This window comes from Calonectris borealis, chromosome 20 (assembly GCF_964195595.1).
Source record: "Calonectris borealis chromosome 20, bCalBor7.hap1.2, whole genome shotgun sequence".
Lineage (NCBI taxonomy): Eukaryota > Metazoa > Chordata > Aves > Procellariiformes > Procellariidae > Calonectris > Calonectris borealis.
The window spans coordinates 1,692,406-1,707,909 of NC_134331.1; the positions used below are offsets into that span (position 1 = coordinate 1,692,406).

General features: G+C 67.2%; 1 protein-coding gene across 1 annotated transcript in view; it reads left to right on the top strand.

Annotated features, from left to right (window-relative positions):
• Positions 1-15,504, top strand: part of SDK2 (sidekick cell adhesion molecule 2) — a 30,321-nt gene that overhangs the window by 11,594 nt on the left and 3,223 nt on the right. Inside the window, exons 5-41 of the mRNA XM_075170124.1 lie at positions 488-599; positions 799-989; positions 1,166-1,249; positions 1,321-1,515; positions 1,727-1,843; positions 2,037-2,204; positions 2,493-2,595; positions 2,842-3,018; positions 3,103-3,239; positions 3,461-3,608; positions 3,679-3,819; positions 3,913-4,094; positions 4,395-4,510; positions 5,222-5,417; positions 5,680-5,778; positions 5,970-6,161; positions 6,251-6,372; positions 6,440-6,549; positions 6,638-6,788; positions 6,924-7,161; positions 7,243-7,358; positions 7,619-7,808; positions 8,051-8,149; positions 8,482-8,676; positions 8,762-8,963; positions 9,198-9,301; positions 9,471-9,541; positions 9,687-9,822; positions 10,513-10,569; positions 10,812-10,913; positions 11,101-11,216; positions 12,062-12,248; positions 12,820-12,957; positions 13,054-13,215; positions 13,353-13,478; positions 14,296-14,460; positions 14,801-14,941. Of these exons, the coding sequence (XP_075026225.1) occupies positions 488-599; positions 799-989; positions 1,166-1,249; positions 1,321-1,515; positions 1,727-1,843; positions 2,037-2,204; positions 2,493-2,595; positions 2,842-3,018; positions 3,103-3,239; positions 3,461-3,608; positions 3,679-3,819; positions 3,913-4,094; positions 4,395-4,510; positions 5,222-5,417; positions 5,680-5,778; positions 5,970-6,161; positions 6,251-6,372; positions 6,440-6,549; positions 6,638-6,788; positions 6,924-7,161; positions 7,243-7,358; positions 7,619-7,808; positions 8,051-8,149; positions 8,482-8,676; positions 8,762-8,963; positions 9,198-9,301; positions 9,471-9,541; positions 9,687-9,822; positions 10,513-10,569; positions 10,812-10,913; positions 11,101-11,216; positions 12,062-12,248; positions 12,820-12,957; positions 13,054-13,215; positions 13,353-13,478; positions 14,296-14,460; positions 14,801-14,941 (5,286 nt within the window). The remainder of the gene's footprint in view (positions 1-487; positions 600-798; positions 990-1,165; positions 1,250-1,320; positions 1,516-1,726; positions 1,844-2,036; positions 2,205-2,492; positions 2,596-2,841; positions 3,019-3,102; positions 3,240-3,460; positions 3,609-3,678; positions 3,820-3,912; positions 4,095-4,394; positions 4,511-5,221; positions 5,418-5,679; positions 5,779-5,969; positions 6,162-6,250; positions 6,373-6,439; positions 6,550-6,637; positions 6,789-6,923; positions 7,162-7,242; positions 7,359-7,618; positions 7,809-8,050; positions 8,150-8,481; positions 8,677-8,761; positions 8,964-9,197; positions 9,302-9,470; positions 9,542-9,686; positions 9,823-10,512; positions 10,570-10,811; positions 10,914-11,100; positions 11,217-12,061; positions 12,249-12,819; positions 12,958-13,053; positions 13,216-13,352; positions 13,479-14,295; positions 14,461-14,800; positions 14,942-15,504) is intronic.

The following is a 15,504-nucleotide window of genomic DNA, read 5'->3' on the forward strand; positions in this document are numbered from 1 at the left end:
CGCCCCATTAATCTGTTTTTCTGTGTCTCGGCGTCCCGGTGCGTAATAAACAACCTGGAGCCCATGTTTATGGATTCAGCTATATCAGCAGCTTTCAAGCCGATCGCATTTTTACAGCGCCTACATGAGGGTTTTTTATTGTTGCAATCATTTTGCTTTATACACTCCCCTTCTCCCTCCTCCCTGCCCGCCGGCGCTGCCACGCAGGCTGGGGGCCGGGCTGGTGCCGTGGGGTACCACGGGCTCCCACGGGAGGAGGGGGCTTGGGGAGAGCTGTGAAGGCACCCTGATGCCAAGGTGATGGGCTGGACCTGCCCGTCCTTCCCACGGGAGAGCAGAGCCCGTGGCCCTTTGGTCCCTGCCACCTTCGTCTTCTCCGTACCAGGCTTTGGGTGCCCCATCAGCCTCGCTGGGTGCTGGGGCACGGCGGGGGTGGGCAGGGGGCAGGGGGTGCTGATGGCTGTCCCTCTGGCCTCCTTCTCCCCAGACGTGGGTGGCCCAGCTGATCCCATCGCACCCACCATCATTGTCCCACCCAGGAACACCAGCGTGGTGGCCGGGACCTCGGAGGTGACCATGGAGTGCGTGGCCAACGCCAGGCGAGTAGCGGCAGGGCGGACGGGGCGGGGATGGGGCATCTCCCCGTTGGCATCGCCCGGCCCCAGGGCTGGGTGCCCCCAGCTCCCCCCAGGTCCCTTCCCACAGGAATCCTGGGTCCTGCGGGATGGAGGGAGGTGGGGATTTGGCGGGGTCCCGGGGGGCTGGGGCTGGCTCTCAACGTGCTCCTGGCCCCCCCAGGCCGCTGATCAAGCTGCACATCATCTGGAAGAAGGACGGGGTGCCCCTCTCCAGCGGCATCAGCGACTACAGCCGCCGGCTCACCATCCTCAACCCCGCGCTGAGCGACAGCGGCTACTACGAGTGCGAGGCCGTGCTCCGCAGCAGCAGCGTGCCCGCCGTGGCCGAGGGTGCCTACCTCTCCGTCCTGGGTGAGGCCCTGGCTGTGGGTAGCCCAAACCATGCATGCAATGAGTTGGGGCGGCCTCAGCCCCAGGGCTGAGATGGGAAGTGGCAGGCAGGGGTCACTGGGGGTGGGTTGGTGGTGGGTCTGGAGGACCCCGGCTCTATCACAACCCCCTGTCCATCGCTGAGCTTCCCTTTGCAGAGCCGCCGCAGTTCGTCAGGGAGCCGGAGAGGCACATCACGGCCGAGATGGAGAAGGTGGTGGCCATCCCCTGCCAAGCCAAAGGTGAGCCGCTCCCCAGCCACCCTCCCCGTGCCGCCGCGGCCCCGTGCCTGACGTAGCCCCGGCTCTTGCAGGCGTGCCCCCCCCCGAGATGGCCTGGTACAAGGACGCTGCCCTCATCCACCTGGAGAAGCTGTCCCGCTTCCAGCTCCTGGCGGACGGCAGCCTGCAGATCAGCGGGCTGGTCCCCGACGATACCGGCATGTTCCAGTGCTTCGCCCGCAACGCGGCCGGCGAGGTGCAGACCACCACGTACCTGGCCGTGACCAGTAGGTGCCAGCCACCCCCACCCCGGGGCCTGGGGTGCCCTGCCTGGGCAGTGGGTGGGATGTGCCTGGGACCCCCCAGCTGGGTTCTACAGGGGAGACCCGGGAAACCCTCCCGTGGGGATGGGACCCCCCCATGCCCCGGGAGTGGGTCAGCTCCAGGCTGGGCATCGCGAAGGGCTTCAGGGGGGCTGTGCATCTCTCTGCCCTGCAGGCATCGCCCCCAACATCACCAGGGGTCCCCAGGACAGCACGGTGATTGACGGCATGTCCGTAATCCTCAACTGCGAGACCTCGGGGGCTCCCCGCCCCGCCATCACGTGGCAGAAAGGTAAAGGGGCTGGGGGCACTGGGGTGCGGGCAAGCCTGCCCTCCGAGCCCTGCGTCTGCCCTGCCCACCCCTGCCTCCCCGCATGGCCCCAGGACACCCTCTGCGAGCTCCATGGCCACCGGGCTCAGTGGCCACCAGGCTTGGCTGATGGCCGGGGCACTGGGAGCTGATGGGGCTCCCCCGTGTCACCCAGGGGAGCGGATCCTGGCCAGCGGCTCGGTGCAGCTCCCGCGCTTCACCCTGCTGGAGTCGGGCAGCCTGCTCGTCAGCCCCGCGCACCTCGCCGACGCCGGCACCTACACCTGCCTGGCTACCAACTCCCGCGGCGTGGACGAAGCCTCCGCCGACCTGGTCGTCTGGGGTAAGGCACCCACCAGCGCGCCCGTGTCACCTGGCTCTGCGACGGCCAGGCTCCGTCTGCCGCCCTGCCAGTGTGCCCGGTGCGGGATGGACCCTGCCCGGCTCCGCGGGCAGCCGGACGCTGCCTCTGACCATGCATGGTGCGGGATGGAGCTCCCTGGGGATGCCAAGGATGGGCACTGGCACGTAGCTGGTCGGCTTGGGTGGGTGCAAACTTGGGCTGTCCCTGCCGATGCCACCCCCCGCAGCCCTCCGGGCAGTGCCGGTGGCTCATCCTGTCCCCCCGCAGCAAGGACACGCATCACCGACCCGCCGCAGGACCAGAGCGTCATCAAGGGGACCAAGGCCGCCATGAGCTGCGGGGTCACCCACGACCCCAGCGTGGATGTCAGGTACGTGCGACGGGGCTGGGAGGGTTGGGGGGTCCGGGCACCCCCAGGCTGCCTGCCTGCCATCACCGCTGCCTGCCTGCCCAGGTGGGTGGTGGGTGCCTCCATCCCCAGCCCTGCGCTGGTGGTCCTGCAGTGCCACCTGGTGCCCTGTGCACGGGGAGCCCGGCACGCTGGCGGGACCCCTGGTCCCCTCTCCTTGTGGGGGGCTGCAGGGTGCCAGGACTCCTGGGTCCCCCCCCGGCACAGGTACATCTGGGAGAAGGACGGGGCGCCGCTGAGCCCGGAGAGCGGCCCACGGGTGCGTCTGGATGAGATGGGCACCCTCCACATCTCCCAGACCTGGTCGGGCGACATCGGCACCTACACCTGCAAGGTGGTCTCAGCCGGGGGAAACGACTCACGCAGCGCCCACCTCCGCGTCCGGTGAGACCCCCCTCGCCCCCGCCGGCACCCCGCGCCCCGGGCTGTGCCCCCTCCCTAACCACCCTCCCCCAACCCCCCGTCCAGGCAGCTCCCCCACGCCCCCGAGAGCCCCGTAGCCGCCCTCAGCCCCCTGGAGAAACGGGCCATCAACCTCAGCTGGGCCAAGCCCTTCGACGGCAACAGCCCCCTGCTCCGCTACGTCGTGGAGGTCTCCGAGAACAGTAAGGGGCTGCCCCCACCTCCCTGACTGGGCTGGCACCCAGCAAAGTCTGGTTTCTGGCATCACCCCGGGGTGGTGGGCAAGGGGGTGAGGAGGAGGGAAAGGGGATGCTGCGGGGAGCTTGGGGACCACGGGACTCATTAGCCAGCCTGCCACCGGGCAGAGGACCCTGGTGTCCTGCAGGTCGGGTCCTCCACCCGCTGACCCCCTTTCCCCCCACAGACGCGCCCTGGACCGTGCTGCTGGCCAGCGTGGACCCCGAGTCGACGTCGGTGGCGGTGCGGGGCTTGGTCCCCGCTCGCTCCTACCAGTTCCGTCTCTGCGCCGTCAACGACGTGGGCAGGGGGCAGTTCAGCAAGGACACGGAGAGGTGAGCTGCAGCCGGGGGTTCCGGGGGGGCCGCTGGCCCTGGGTGCTCACCCCCGCCTCGTCCCCCACAGGGTGTCCCTGCCCGAGGAGCCCCCCTCCGCACCCCCCCAGAACGTCATCGCCAGCGGCCGCACCAACCAGTCCATCATGATCCAGTGGCAGCCTCCCCCCGAGAGCCACCAGAACGGCGTCCTCAAGGGCTACATCATCCGGTAGGCGCCGGCGGGGGAGCGCGGGTGCCCCGTCCCTGGCATCCCGGGGCCCTGGTGGGGACACCGGCAGCTCTGACGGCCCCTGGTCCCCAGGTACTGCCTGGCCGGGTTGCCCGTGGGCTACCAGTTCAAGAACATCACCAACGCCGACGTCAACAACCTGCTCCTGGAGGACCTCATCATCTGGACCAACTACGAGATCGAGGTGGCGGCGTACAACAGTGCGGGCCTGGGGGTCTACAGCATGAAGGTGACCGAGTGGACGCTGCAGGGAGGTAGGCAGGGACAGGGGGTGGCGGGGGCTTGGCGTTGACCCCAGCGGCGACAGGCTGTGCCATGGGGGTGATGGGGACGGGCGGCAGGAGGATGGGTGGGGGGTCCCAGGGGGACTGGGACATGCAGGGGTGAGCAGGGGCTGCAGAGCCAGGGCAGGGCTGGCCCAGCCAGGGGCATCTTGGGGCACCACCCTGGGTGGCCGGGGTCCTCCCCGCTGCGGGTGCCCGTGCTCCCGGGGGGGCGATGGAGGGGACCTCGCAGAGCCGGAGCTGCTGCAAGCTGTCCCTTCGTCCCGGCAGTCCCCACGGTGCCCCCGGGGAACGTGCAGACCGAGGCCACCAACTCCACCACCATTCGCTTCACCTGGAACCCCCCCAGCCCCCAGTTCATCAACGGTATCAACCAGGGGTACAAGGTGAGGGGCGATTCCCGCGGGTCTCCCCAAAAACGGGGCAGCCGGGGGGGGAATTCCTCAGACAACCTTCACAAACTGGCTTGACTCCTCCTCGCCGAAACCCCAGATTTTAATTGATTCTGGTCTGACTGTTCAAATAATATTTATTGAGATTTAACACTTGCAGCGGCTCGGAGTCTCCCATGCTCTGTAATTAATTCCAAATTGCAATTAATTCAAATTGACATTAATTAAATTGAATTAAAACATTAAACTTGTTTCTTAATCCATTCAAAAGAAATTCTGGAATTTAATTGCTGCTGAATGAGATAACCAGAGCAAGTAGGATATTTAACATTCTTATTAAATGCCACTTAGTATTTTTGATTAGTATTTTTAGGGCCTAATTAGTATTTGATTAAGTTGCTATAGGCTATCTTGCACAATACCAATTAAATGCCCAAACATCCCTCCTAAACGCAGGCGAGCGGGCGATTACACGCCGTTATCAATGGGAGTTAATCACAAAGCGTGCGCTCCGTATTGGCTCGTACGGGTAAACACGCGCCATTAAAGGCATCAAGTGTTCCCTGCACCGTTAATTGGTATTTAATCAACTCTGAATAAATAAGAGGAGGCCGGAGGTGCCCCGAGGATGGTGTCTGTGGTACCGATGTGCACGGTGGGGACATCAGTGCCTGGCGTCGGCGTCCCAGCTCCTTCTTCCCGCAGCTCATTGCCTGGGAGCCGGAGCACGAGGAGGAGGCGACGGTGGTGACGGTGCGGCCCAACTTCCAGGACAGCGTCCACGTGGGCTACGTGGCGGGGCTGCGGAAATTCGCCGAGTACTTCACCTCGGTGCTGTGCTTCACCACGCCGGGGGACGGCCCGCGCAGCCCCCCCCAGCTGGTGCGCACCCACGAGGACGGTACGGGGAGGCTCTGCGTTCCCGCGGGACGGACCCTGCCCACGTGCGGCTCCCGGGGAGGGTGGGAGCAGCCCCGAGATGGGGGACTTGGTCCCATTGGTGCTGCCGGTGGGGACGTGGAACGGGGGTGCCACTGAGCCCCAGGAAGCACCGTCCAAGGGGAGCCCCATCCATGCTCTCTGCTTGCGGGGGTCCCGTGGGTGCTGGGGGCTCCTGCCCTCGGGCGCGTGGCTGCGTGCTGAGCCTGGGCGTCTTTGGGCAGTGCCTGGCCCCGTGGGACACCTCGGCTTCAGTGACATCCTGGACACGTCCCTGAAGGTCAGCTGGCAGGAGCCGCTGGAGAAGAACGGCATCCTGACGGGTAAGGGAGCACCGGCGGGTACCCGGCTCCCGCGTCGGTCCCCTTCCCACCCCCCAGCATCTCCCACCGGTCTCCTTCCCACCCCGCAGCATCTCCCACCGGTCCCCTTCCCACCCCCCAGCATCTCCCCCTGGCCCCACTCAGCTCAGGGTGGGCGATGCGGGGGGCTGAGGGCGCGGGGCACGTTTCAGGCTATCGGATCTCCTGGGAGGAGTACAACCGCACCAACACGCGGGTGACCCATTACCTGCCCAACGTCACCCTGGAGTACCGCGTCACCGGCCTCACCGCCCTCACCACCTACACCATCGAGGTGGCTGCCATGACCTCCAAGGGCCAGGGCCAGGTCTCCTCCTCCACCATCTCCTCGGGGGTGCCGCCAGGTGAGCGCAGCGGTGTGGGGACGCCGATGGGCTGCGGCCGGTGCTGGGGGCGAGTGGCCGGTGCCACCCACCCTGCCTTCTCCCCGCAGAGCTCCCCGGTGCCCCCACCAACCTGGGCATCTCCAACATCGGACCCCGCTCCGTCACCCTCCAGTTTCGCCCGGGCTACGACGGCAAAACCTCCATCTCCCGCTGGCAGGTGGAGGCACAGGTACGGGGTGGCTCGGGCCGGGGTGAGGGGGTGTTGGGGGGCTGCTCACCCCACTCCCATCCCGCAGGTGGGCCAGAGCAGCGAGGCTGAAGAGTGGGGGCTCGTCCACCAGCTGGCTAACGAGCCCGATGCTCGCTCCATGGAGGTGCCCAACCTGAAGCCCTTCACCTACTACAGGCGAGTGGCCGGGACGGTGCCGTGACACCCTCCCCGGGGGACCGGAGCCCTCTCGCCCCCCTCCGTGACCGCCCCTCTCCTCTCTCAGTTTCCGCATGCGGCAGGTGAACATCGTGGGCACCAGCCCCCCCAGCCTGCCCTCCCGGAGGATCCAGACCCTGCAGGCACCCCCGGACGTGGCGCCTGCCAATGTCACCCTGCGGACGGCCAGCGAGACCAGCCTGTGGCTGCGCTGGATGGTGAGGGGGGGACCGCGGCTCTGGGGGGGTCCCTGCCCACAGGCACGGGGCTCACGGGGCAGGCGGGAGGGTGGGGAGCTGGGTGGCTGCGGGAGCTCGGGAGTGACGGTGCCCATCTCTGCTGGCCTGGGCCAGCCCCTCCTGGAGCAGGAGTACAACGGGAACCCCGACTCGGTGGGCTACAAGATCCAGTACGCGCGCTCGGACAGGCGGGGGCAGCCGGCGGTGCACGTCATCCACGACCGCGTGGAGCGGGAGTACACCATCGAGGACCTGGAGGAGTGGACCGAGTACCGGGTGCAGGTCCAAGCCTTCAACGCCATCGGCTCGGGGCCCTGGAGCCACTCGGTTGTGGGACGCACGCGGGAGTCAGGTACCGCTGCCCGCCCTGTGGCGCTGGACACCCACCCCAGCCGCATCTGGCCACTGACCCCCACTCTCATCCCTCCACCAGTGCCTTCCTCCGGCCCCAGCAACGTGTCGGCGCTGGCCACCACCTCCAGCAGCATGCTGGTCCGATGGAGTGACATCCCCGAGGCAGACTGCAACGGTCTCATCCTGGGCTACAAGGTGAGCACCTACCCCACCCCGGCGCCATGGCTCTGCCTGCCTGCAGCCCTGCCGTGCCCTGCCAGCCTCACCCAGACTGGGAAGCACAGCTTTCCCGGGGGAGAATCGCCCTGCAGACTGCCAGGTCCCTGGTTGTGCCACCTCCAAGAGATGGTGCCCATCTGCGCCAGCCCTGGTCCCACTGCTCCATCCCGGGGGGGCCCAGGGGGGCCCCAGGGGCTGTGGCCCTGCCCGGCTGTGTCACACGGGGTCTGTTGCAGGTGATGTACAGGGAGAAGGACTCGGACGCACATGCCCGGTTCTGGCTGGCAGAGGGCAATGCCTCCCGCAGCGCCCAGCTGAGCGGGCTGGGCAAGTACACGCTGTACGAGATCCGCGTGCTGGCCTTCACCAGGATCGGCGATGGCGTGCCCAGCCAGCCCCCCGTCCTCGAGCGGACGCTGGATGATGGTGGGTAACAGCACCGGGATGGGCAGAGAGACCTGAATGGGCTGGGGGGTCCCCTGGGTGTCTAAGGCCTCCCCATCCCATCCCATCCCATCCTTGTTCCCTGGGGCGATCCCTCTCCCCCCTGACTGGGACACCCAGGGCTCTCATTCCCGGTGCACGGGGTTGAGCCCTGCTTGCACAGGGCCTGGGACTTTGCACAGACTTGTGCATCCCGTGGTGAACCCCATCTGTCCCCCCTCCAGTGCCTGGCCCCCCCGTGGGGATCCTCTTCCCTGAAGTGAGGACCACCTCAGTGCGGCTCGTCTGGCAGCCGCCCGCGGCACCCAACGGCATCATCCTGGGTAGGTAGGGAGCCATCCCGGTTGTGCCACGCCGGGATGCTCTGCAGAGGGGTGCAGAGGTCCCGTGGGAGCAGGGATCAGCATGGGGAGGCAGAGACCAGCTCCCTGAGATCCCCTGAGCGTCTCGGAGCCCGCTGCCCCCAGGGCTGGGGTTTCCCCACTCGGCAGGCTGCGCTGGCTCCCTGGCTGTGTGTGAGCTCCCTGTGCCGGGAGCCAAAACCCCCTCGTTGCTGGCCATGTGCGTGGGCAGCGACGGAGGAGGGAGGCGTGCGCAGGGGGACCAGGATGGCGTCCCCTCCGCCAGCCCCACCATGCTGCTCCCTTCCCTGCAGCTTACCAGGTCACCCACCGCCTCAACACCACCACGGCCAACGCGGCCGCCATGGAGGTGCTGGAGCCCAGCGCCCGGCAGTACACGGCCACCGGCCTCCAGCCCGAGGCCACCTACCTCTTCCGCATCGTGGCGCAGACCCGCAAGGGCTGGGGCGAGGCGGCCGAAGTCCTCGTGGTGACCACGGAGAAGAGAGGTAATGGGGGGGGTGCAGCCCATGGTGGGGGGCTGTGTGTGCCCACGGCGTGCCCGCGGTGCTCCCAGCCCCTCGCCTCTCCCAGACCGCCCGCAGCCCCCCGGGAAGCCGCTGGCGCAGCAGGAGGAGGTGCGAGCCCGCAGCGTGCTGCTCTCCTGGGAGCCGGGCAGCGACGGGCTCTCCCCCGTCCGCTACTACACGGTGCAGACCCGCGAGCTGCCCGACGGCGAGTGGGCGCTGCACTCTGCCTCCATCAGCCGCAACGCCACTGCCTTCGTCGTGGACAGGTGAGGCATGGGCCAGCCCTGAGCTAGGTGCTGTAGGGCGATGGGGAGCCGGGGAGATGATGGGCTCTGCTTTGGGCAGTTGCCCCGTGCCTCAGTTTCCCCATCCGATGAGAAGTGCTTGCACCAAGGTTGGGAAGCACCAGCCGATGTGCCCTGTGGGAGGGAGGGAGGGAGGGTGGCTCATGGTGTCACCCGCTGGCCTCACTGTCCCTGTCCTGCTCTGCTTCCATCCAGGCTGAAGCCCTTCACCTCCTACAAGTTCCGCGTGAAGGCAACGAATGACATCGGGGACAGCGAGTACAGCGAGGAGTCGGAGTCGCTCACCACCCTGCAGGCGGGTCAGTGCAGGCTGCGGCTCCTGGGGCAGGGGGAGGGGGTGCCTCCCATGCCCAGGGCATCCCCCCTGTACCCGGGCATCCCCCCGTGCCCAGGGCATCCCCCCCTGCCTGGTCATCCCCCCGTGCCCAGGGCATCTCCGGAGCCTCACTACCCACTTCTCCCCCACAGCGCCCGAGGAAGCCCCCACCATCCTCTCCGTCATCCCGCACACCACCACGTCGGTGCTCATCCGCTGGCAGGTACTGTCCCCTCCGCCTTGCAGGGTGTTGTGGGACCGGCCACCCGCCCCCTTGGGAGGTGGCACCGAGGCGTACTGGGGACAGCCATCTCGGGGTGCCGGGGAGCCCCGGGTCAGAGCAGCCCCTCACTGTCCTCCCCGCGCAGCCGCCGGCCGAGGACAAGATCAACGGGATCCTGCTGGGTTTCCGCCTCCGCTACCGCGAGCTGGTGTACGACAGCCTGCGCGGCTTCACCCTGCGCGGCATCGGCAACCCCGGCGCCACGTGGGCCGAGCTCACCCGTGAGTGCTCGCGGCCCTGCCGAGCCTGGGGACGCGTGGCTGGGGGGGTGGCCCGGTGGTGGTGGGGCAGAGCAGCGTCCTGCGCTCCACGGCCTCTCCCGGGTGCCAGCCTGGAGCTGTCAGGGTCAGGTTGTGCCCCATGGAGCTGTCACCAGCCCCCTGGTGCCACCAGGTCCGTGGTCCCTAACACACTTGTCTGCGATGTTGCTGGTTCAGTCCTGCTGTGCTCAGCCCCCGCGTCCCCGTAGTGCAGGTGTCCGTGTATCTGCACCTAACACGGGTGTCTGCCTGATGTCCCACTGTGTGTGTCCGGGTGTGCTGCCATCCTCAGACCCCGAAGGGAATGGGGTCACATCCACTCTGGGGGCAGCAGGGACACGAGTGACAAGGGCAGAGCCCAAGGCTCTACCTTGCCCCATCCACCGCTCTCAGCCGCGGTTGGAACCTCGTGGAGACCCCGATGCCCAGACCCGGCTTGTGCCGCTCAGGGGATGGGGCTGGAGGATGGAAAGGCTCCTCGGTGCTGTGACAGCCCCGTTGGCACCTGGGGGTGACAAGGCCCTTGCAGGGGACACCTGGCTCACCCTGGGGTGGGCAGCCGTGCTGGGGTGGGTGCTCAGAGGCGGGAGCCCACCCATGCCGCGTGCGGGACTAACCAGCTGCCTGCTCTCCCTGCCCCGTGCCGTCCAGCCATCTACGCCGTGCACAACCTCAGCGAGGTCTCCCTCACCCAGTACGAGCTGGACAGTAAGTCACCGCTCCCCTCCCCGCTGCCACCCCCTGTGCGTCCCTCCCCTCCGCCTGCCTGTGCCGTGGGGTGAACCGCATGCCCTGTGCCCAGGGGACACCTCTGCCTCTCCGCTCCTGTTGCTCCTTGGGGAGCCCCCCAGCGAGGGGGGCTCTGCCGGGTCCCGCGGGGGTAGGGGGACCCCCACACTGCCAGCCGCAGGGAGGGCCCCGCTCACCCCTTCTCTCCTTTCCCCCCGCAGACCTGAGCAAGCACCGGCGCTACGAGATCCGCATGAGCGTGTACAACGCCGTGGGCGAGGGCCCTCCCAGCCCCCCCCAGGAGGTCTTCGTGGGCGAAGCGGGTGAGTCCTGCCGGCACGGCCCTGCCTTGCGAGGGGCTGCCCACGGCGGGGAGTTGCGGGGAGGGGGCTTGACTACCGTGGTACCCCACTGCTCCCAAGACAAGGCAGTGCATCCCTCGCATCGAGGGGGGCTTTCCCCGATCCTGGTCCTCGCTGGGCTGTGACGCTGTCCCCTCCTCTGGCACAGTGCCCACCGGCGCGCCACAGAACGTGGTGGTACAGGCGGCCACGGCCACCCAGCTGGATGTCACCTGGGAACCGCCACCCGCTGAGAGCCAGAACGGGGACATCCAGGGCTACAAGGTACCACACCTCGTCACCTGGGAGCTGGCACCAAGCCGGGGCTCAGGAACACTGGGTGCCCCAGGAAGGTGCTGGCTTCCTGAGGGGGCACAGGCTGCCCTGGGGCGATGCTGGGTGTCATTGGGGGGTGCTGAGCTCCCCTGGAAGATGCTATGTGTGCTGTTGGATGTGGGGGGACGCTGGGTGCCCTGGGGGACGCTGGGTGCCCTGGGGGATGCTGGTGCCCTGGGGGATGCTATGCGTGCCGTTGGGGAAGGGGTTCTGGGGAGATGCCGAGTGTCCCGGGGAGGTGCCGGGTGTCCCGGGGAGATGCCGAGTCCCTTCCCGGTGCCGAGCGGCCGCGGGGCGGCAGGTGGCGCCGTCGGCCCTGGAATGCGGCCGGGGTGGTGCGGCCGGGGTGGTGCCGCCGGGCTGGTGCCGCCGGGCTGGTGCCGCCGGGCTGGTGCCGCCGGGGTGGTGCGGCCGGGGTGGTGCGGCCGGGGTGGTGCGGCCGGGGTGGTGCCCCTTGGCCACATCCACGGCGGTTCCTCCGGCTCGGCTCCGTCCTTCGAGACTTAGACACGGCTCAGAGATGATCTCGGCGCGTTTCGTCTGCAGCGCAGCGATGCTGGGCCCCGAGCCAGCTGCGAGCCGGCTGATGCCCAGTGCAGCCTGGAGCCGTCCTGGAGGAGAGGCCATTCCCTTCCCTCCGGCACGCTCAGAGCCCCCAGCCGCTCTGGGACAGGGGCTCAGGAGCCCGGGCAGGGCTGCGTGGGGTGTTTGGGCACAGCAAAGAGCCTGGGGAGGGCGAGACGGGCCGGATCCATGCATCACCCAGGTCTCCATGCCCCCTTCTCCTCCTGCAGATCCACTTCTGGGAGGCCCAGCGCCAGAACGAGAGCATGCGGGTGAAGACGCTCTTCCTGCCCGAGAACGGGGTGAAGCTGAAGAACCTGACGGGGTACACCTCGTACTGGGTCAGCGTCGCTGCCTTCAACGCTGCGGGAGATGGACCCCGCAGCACCCCCATCAAGGGGCGGACGCAGCAGGCAGGTGGGGCCCATGGCACGGCTGCCCCCAGCCCTTCACTCAGCACGGTCACATCCAGACCCTCCTGCCCCTGGGCTCCGTGGGGAGGTGTCTCCATGGGTCCAGCTCCAGTGAAGTCCATCTGATGCCCCTTCATCCCAGCTGCACCCCGGCTCCTGCACCTGCAGTCCTGAGCAGAGACCAGCCCTGGGGTCACCCCAGAGGGTTTGTGGGTTGGGGGGACACGGAGGTGAAGGTCTTGGCTGAGACTTGAGAAGGTTGAAGGTCTTGAGAGGAGAGACAAGGAGGAGACACTATGATTCTATGCGGTGGACTTGTCGGTGTTAGGTTTGCTATTGGACTCGATGATCTTCAAGGTCTTTTCCTTCCTAAATGATTCTGCGATTCTCATTCCCCCAGCCGTGCGCGGTGCCCTGGCAGGGTGTTTGCTGCAGTGGGGATGGGGGCACAGCAGGGTGGCACCAGGGTGGCGTGAGATGGTGATGACAAGTTGGGGTGGAGGGAGGAGAGGGGCTGGCTCGGTGCTGGGGGTGTCCCCTGAGAGCACTGAGCTGGCCACCCTGCTCCCTCGCAGCCCCCAGTGCCCCCGGGTCCATCCGGTTCAGCGAGCTGACCACCACATCGGTGAATGTGTCCTGGGAGCCACCACCACTGCCCAACGGCATCCTTGAGGGTTACAGGCTGGTCTACGAGCCCTGCATGCCCGTGGACGGTGAGGACATGGTGGGGGCACCGGGGGGAGGCTGGGGGCATTGGGGGGAGCTGGGAGGGCTCTGGGGAAGACCCGGCTCAGCCTCCGTCCCCGCAGGCGTCAGTAAGATCGTGACGGTGGACGTGAAGGGGAACAGCCCGCTGTGGATGAAGGTGAAGGACCTGGCCGAGGGCGTGACGTACCGGTTCCGGATCCGGGCCAAAACCTTTGCCTACGGGCCGGACGTTGAGGCGAACATCACCACGGGGCCGGGGGAAGGTAGGGGGGCCTGCGGGATGCTGAGCCGGGGCGAGGGAGGAGATGCAGTGGGGACAGTTCCCCTGGTGCCACCGGGGCTGGCATGGCCACGTGCCAGTTTGTACCCCCGTGCCTCCAGCTCTGCTCTGGGTCCCCAGGTGCCCCCGGTCCCCCCGGCGAGCCCTTCATCTCCCGCTATGGCTCGGCTATCACCATCCACTGGTCGAGTGGGGACCCCGGCCAAGGGCCCATCACCAGATATGTCATCGAAGCCCGTCCTTCAGGTACCGCAGCTCCTCTCTGCTTTCCATCCCCACCTTGTTACTGGTGGTGCCTTGGCTTCAGGGGAAAGGGAAACTGAGGCAGGGAGTGCTGACCTCTCCCAGACCACCCGACAGGCTGGGTTGGGGATTAGGACCCGGGTGTCTGGGGTCCGCGCTGCCGAGCGGGTGCTGACCAGGGCTGATGGAAAGGGGCTGGTGAGCCGCGGAGCAGCACCCATTGATGCTGCTGCTTTCGTGGGCATGGAGGTCCTGCCGCTGCCCCAGCTAGGCAAGGGGGTTTGAGGGGTACCAAGGCTATCCCAAAATGGGAGAACCCTGCTCCTGTGCAGGCAGGGGCAGGCAGGGCTGGCAGCCAAGACTCCCCATGCCCACAGCAGGGATCCAGCAGGCACAGCCACGCTCTCTCCTGCAGCCCCGAGTTAATGATTTCTCCCTGCCGCAGAGACCACAGCTCAGATGACCCCATCGATCACTGACGGGGGTCGGTGCCGCTCCCCGCGTGGTGGGGCAGCACCCGGGAGGGAAACCCCTGGCTCCCGTGAGCCCATGGGGCTGCCAGGGGTGCTCTGGGGCTGCGGTGGCAGCAGGTCCCCAGGGCGCTGCCTTGCCCTTGGCCGGCGCAGGCGATCGATCAGCCGCCTGCATCACTACGGCTTTTTAATGATGCTGCAGCGAGCGAGCTTGGTGCCTGCCGGGGCCGGGAGGGCCGGGCAGATGGCGGAGGGCACATGCTCCTGCATGGAGGGAGATCAGCCTCTCACCCTGGGGAGTCCCACAGAGACGGTCCCCCCCTCCCAGGCCCCTTTCTGTCTTCCAGATGAGGGGCTCTGGGACATCCTCATCAAAGACATCCCCAAGGAGGTGACCTCCTACACCTTCAGCATGGACATCCTCAAGCAGGGGGTCAGCTACGACTTCCGCGTCATTGCCGTGAACGACTACGGCTACGGGACCCCCAGCACGCCTTCGCCCTCCGTGTCAGGTAGTCAGCAGGGGCAGCATGTGGGTGTCCCTGGGGGGATGCTGTCACCCCTGTGCTGGAGGGAGAGTCCCAGCATTGCTTTGTTCTCACAGCCAGCGCTGAAACCCATCTGCCTGACCCTGCCTGGCTCCTACAGAGCCCCAAATCCCGCTTCCAGCAGCATCTGCCAGCACTCCCCTTGCAAAGCCTCCTGCTATCCCCCTTTAACCCACTCCCTCACATGGTTCCAGGTCTCACAAAGTTCCCCAAGGCGACCTCATGCCCTGCAGTGGGGTCTCCCCATCTATACTGGTTTGCCCCCCATGCCCGTCCCCCTCTGATCCTCCCTGCTGTGCCCCAGCCCAGAAAGCCAACCCGTTCTACGAGGAGTGGTGGTTCCTGGTGGTCATCGCCCTGGTAGGGCTCATCTTCATCCTTTTGCTCGTCTTCGTGCTCATCATCCGCGGGCAGAGCAAGAAGTACGCCAAGAAATCAGACTCAGGTGAGTGCTAGGGATGTGACGGGACCCTCTGGGGTGCCAGCCGGGGGGTGCAGAGCCTTGACGCCCTAGGAGCCTCTCCGGGGTCTCCCTGCCTGCCTCTGGGGTCTGAGTGGGGCGGTGGGAGCCTGCCTCCCCGCCTGCCTCGGGGCATGGCTCCTCCAGAGACCCAGTGACATCCGATAAAGGTGCTGTGGGCTTCCCGGAGAGCGCCGGCAGCTGAAGATTAAATAAGCGACTTGTCCTGCTGTCAGCTGCAGAGGCAGGGCAGCCTGGGGGCTCGGCAGAGGTCATCGGGATTAGTCAAACACAGCTCTGTTTTCCTAGCTGTATCAAGGGCTCAAATTGTGGGGAAAATCCAGACCTCCTCGTTAAGCAAACAGAGCTGCTGAGCCGGGAGCCAGAGGCGATGGGGCAGGTCGGGGTGCGAGCCCAGGCGGGCAGGCTCGGCACGGCCAGCGGTGCTGGGCACGGGGCTGCTGCACGGCTGCTGCCCCGGGACTGGCACCTCGCGGGCGTCCCCAGGCTTTGGCCTCTCCGACGCCGGAGCCGGGCCATTCCCCAGC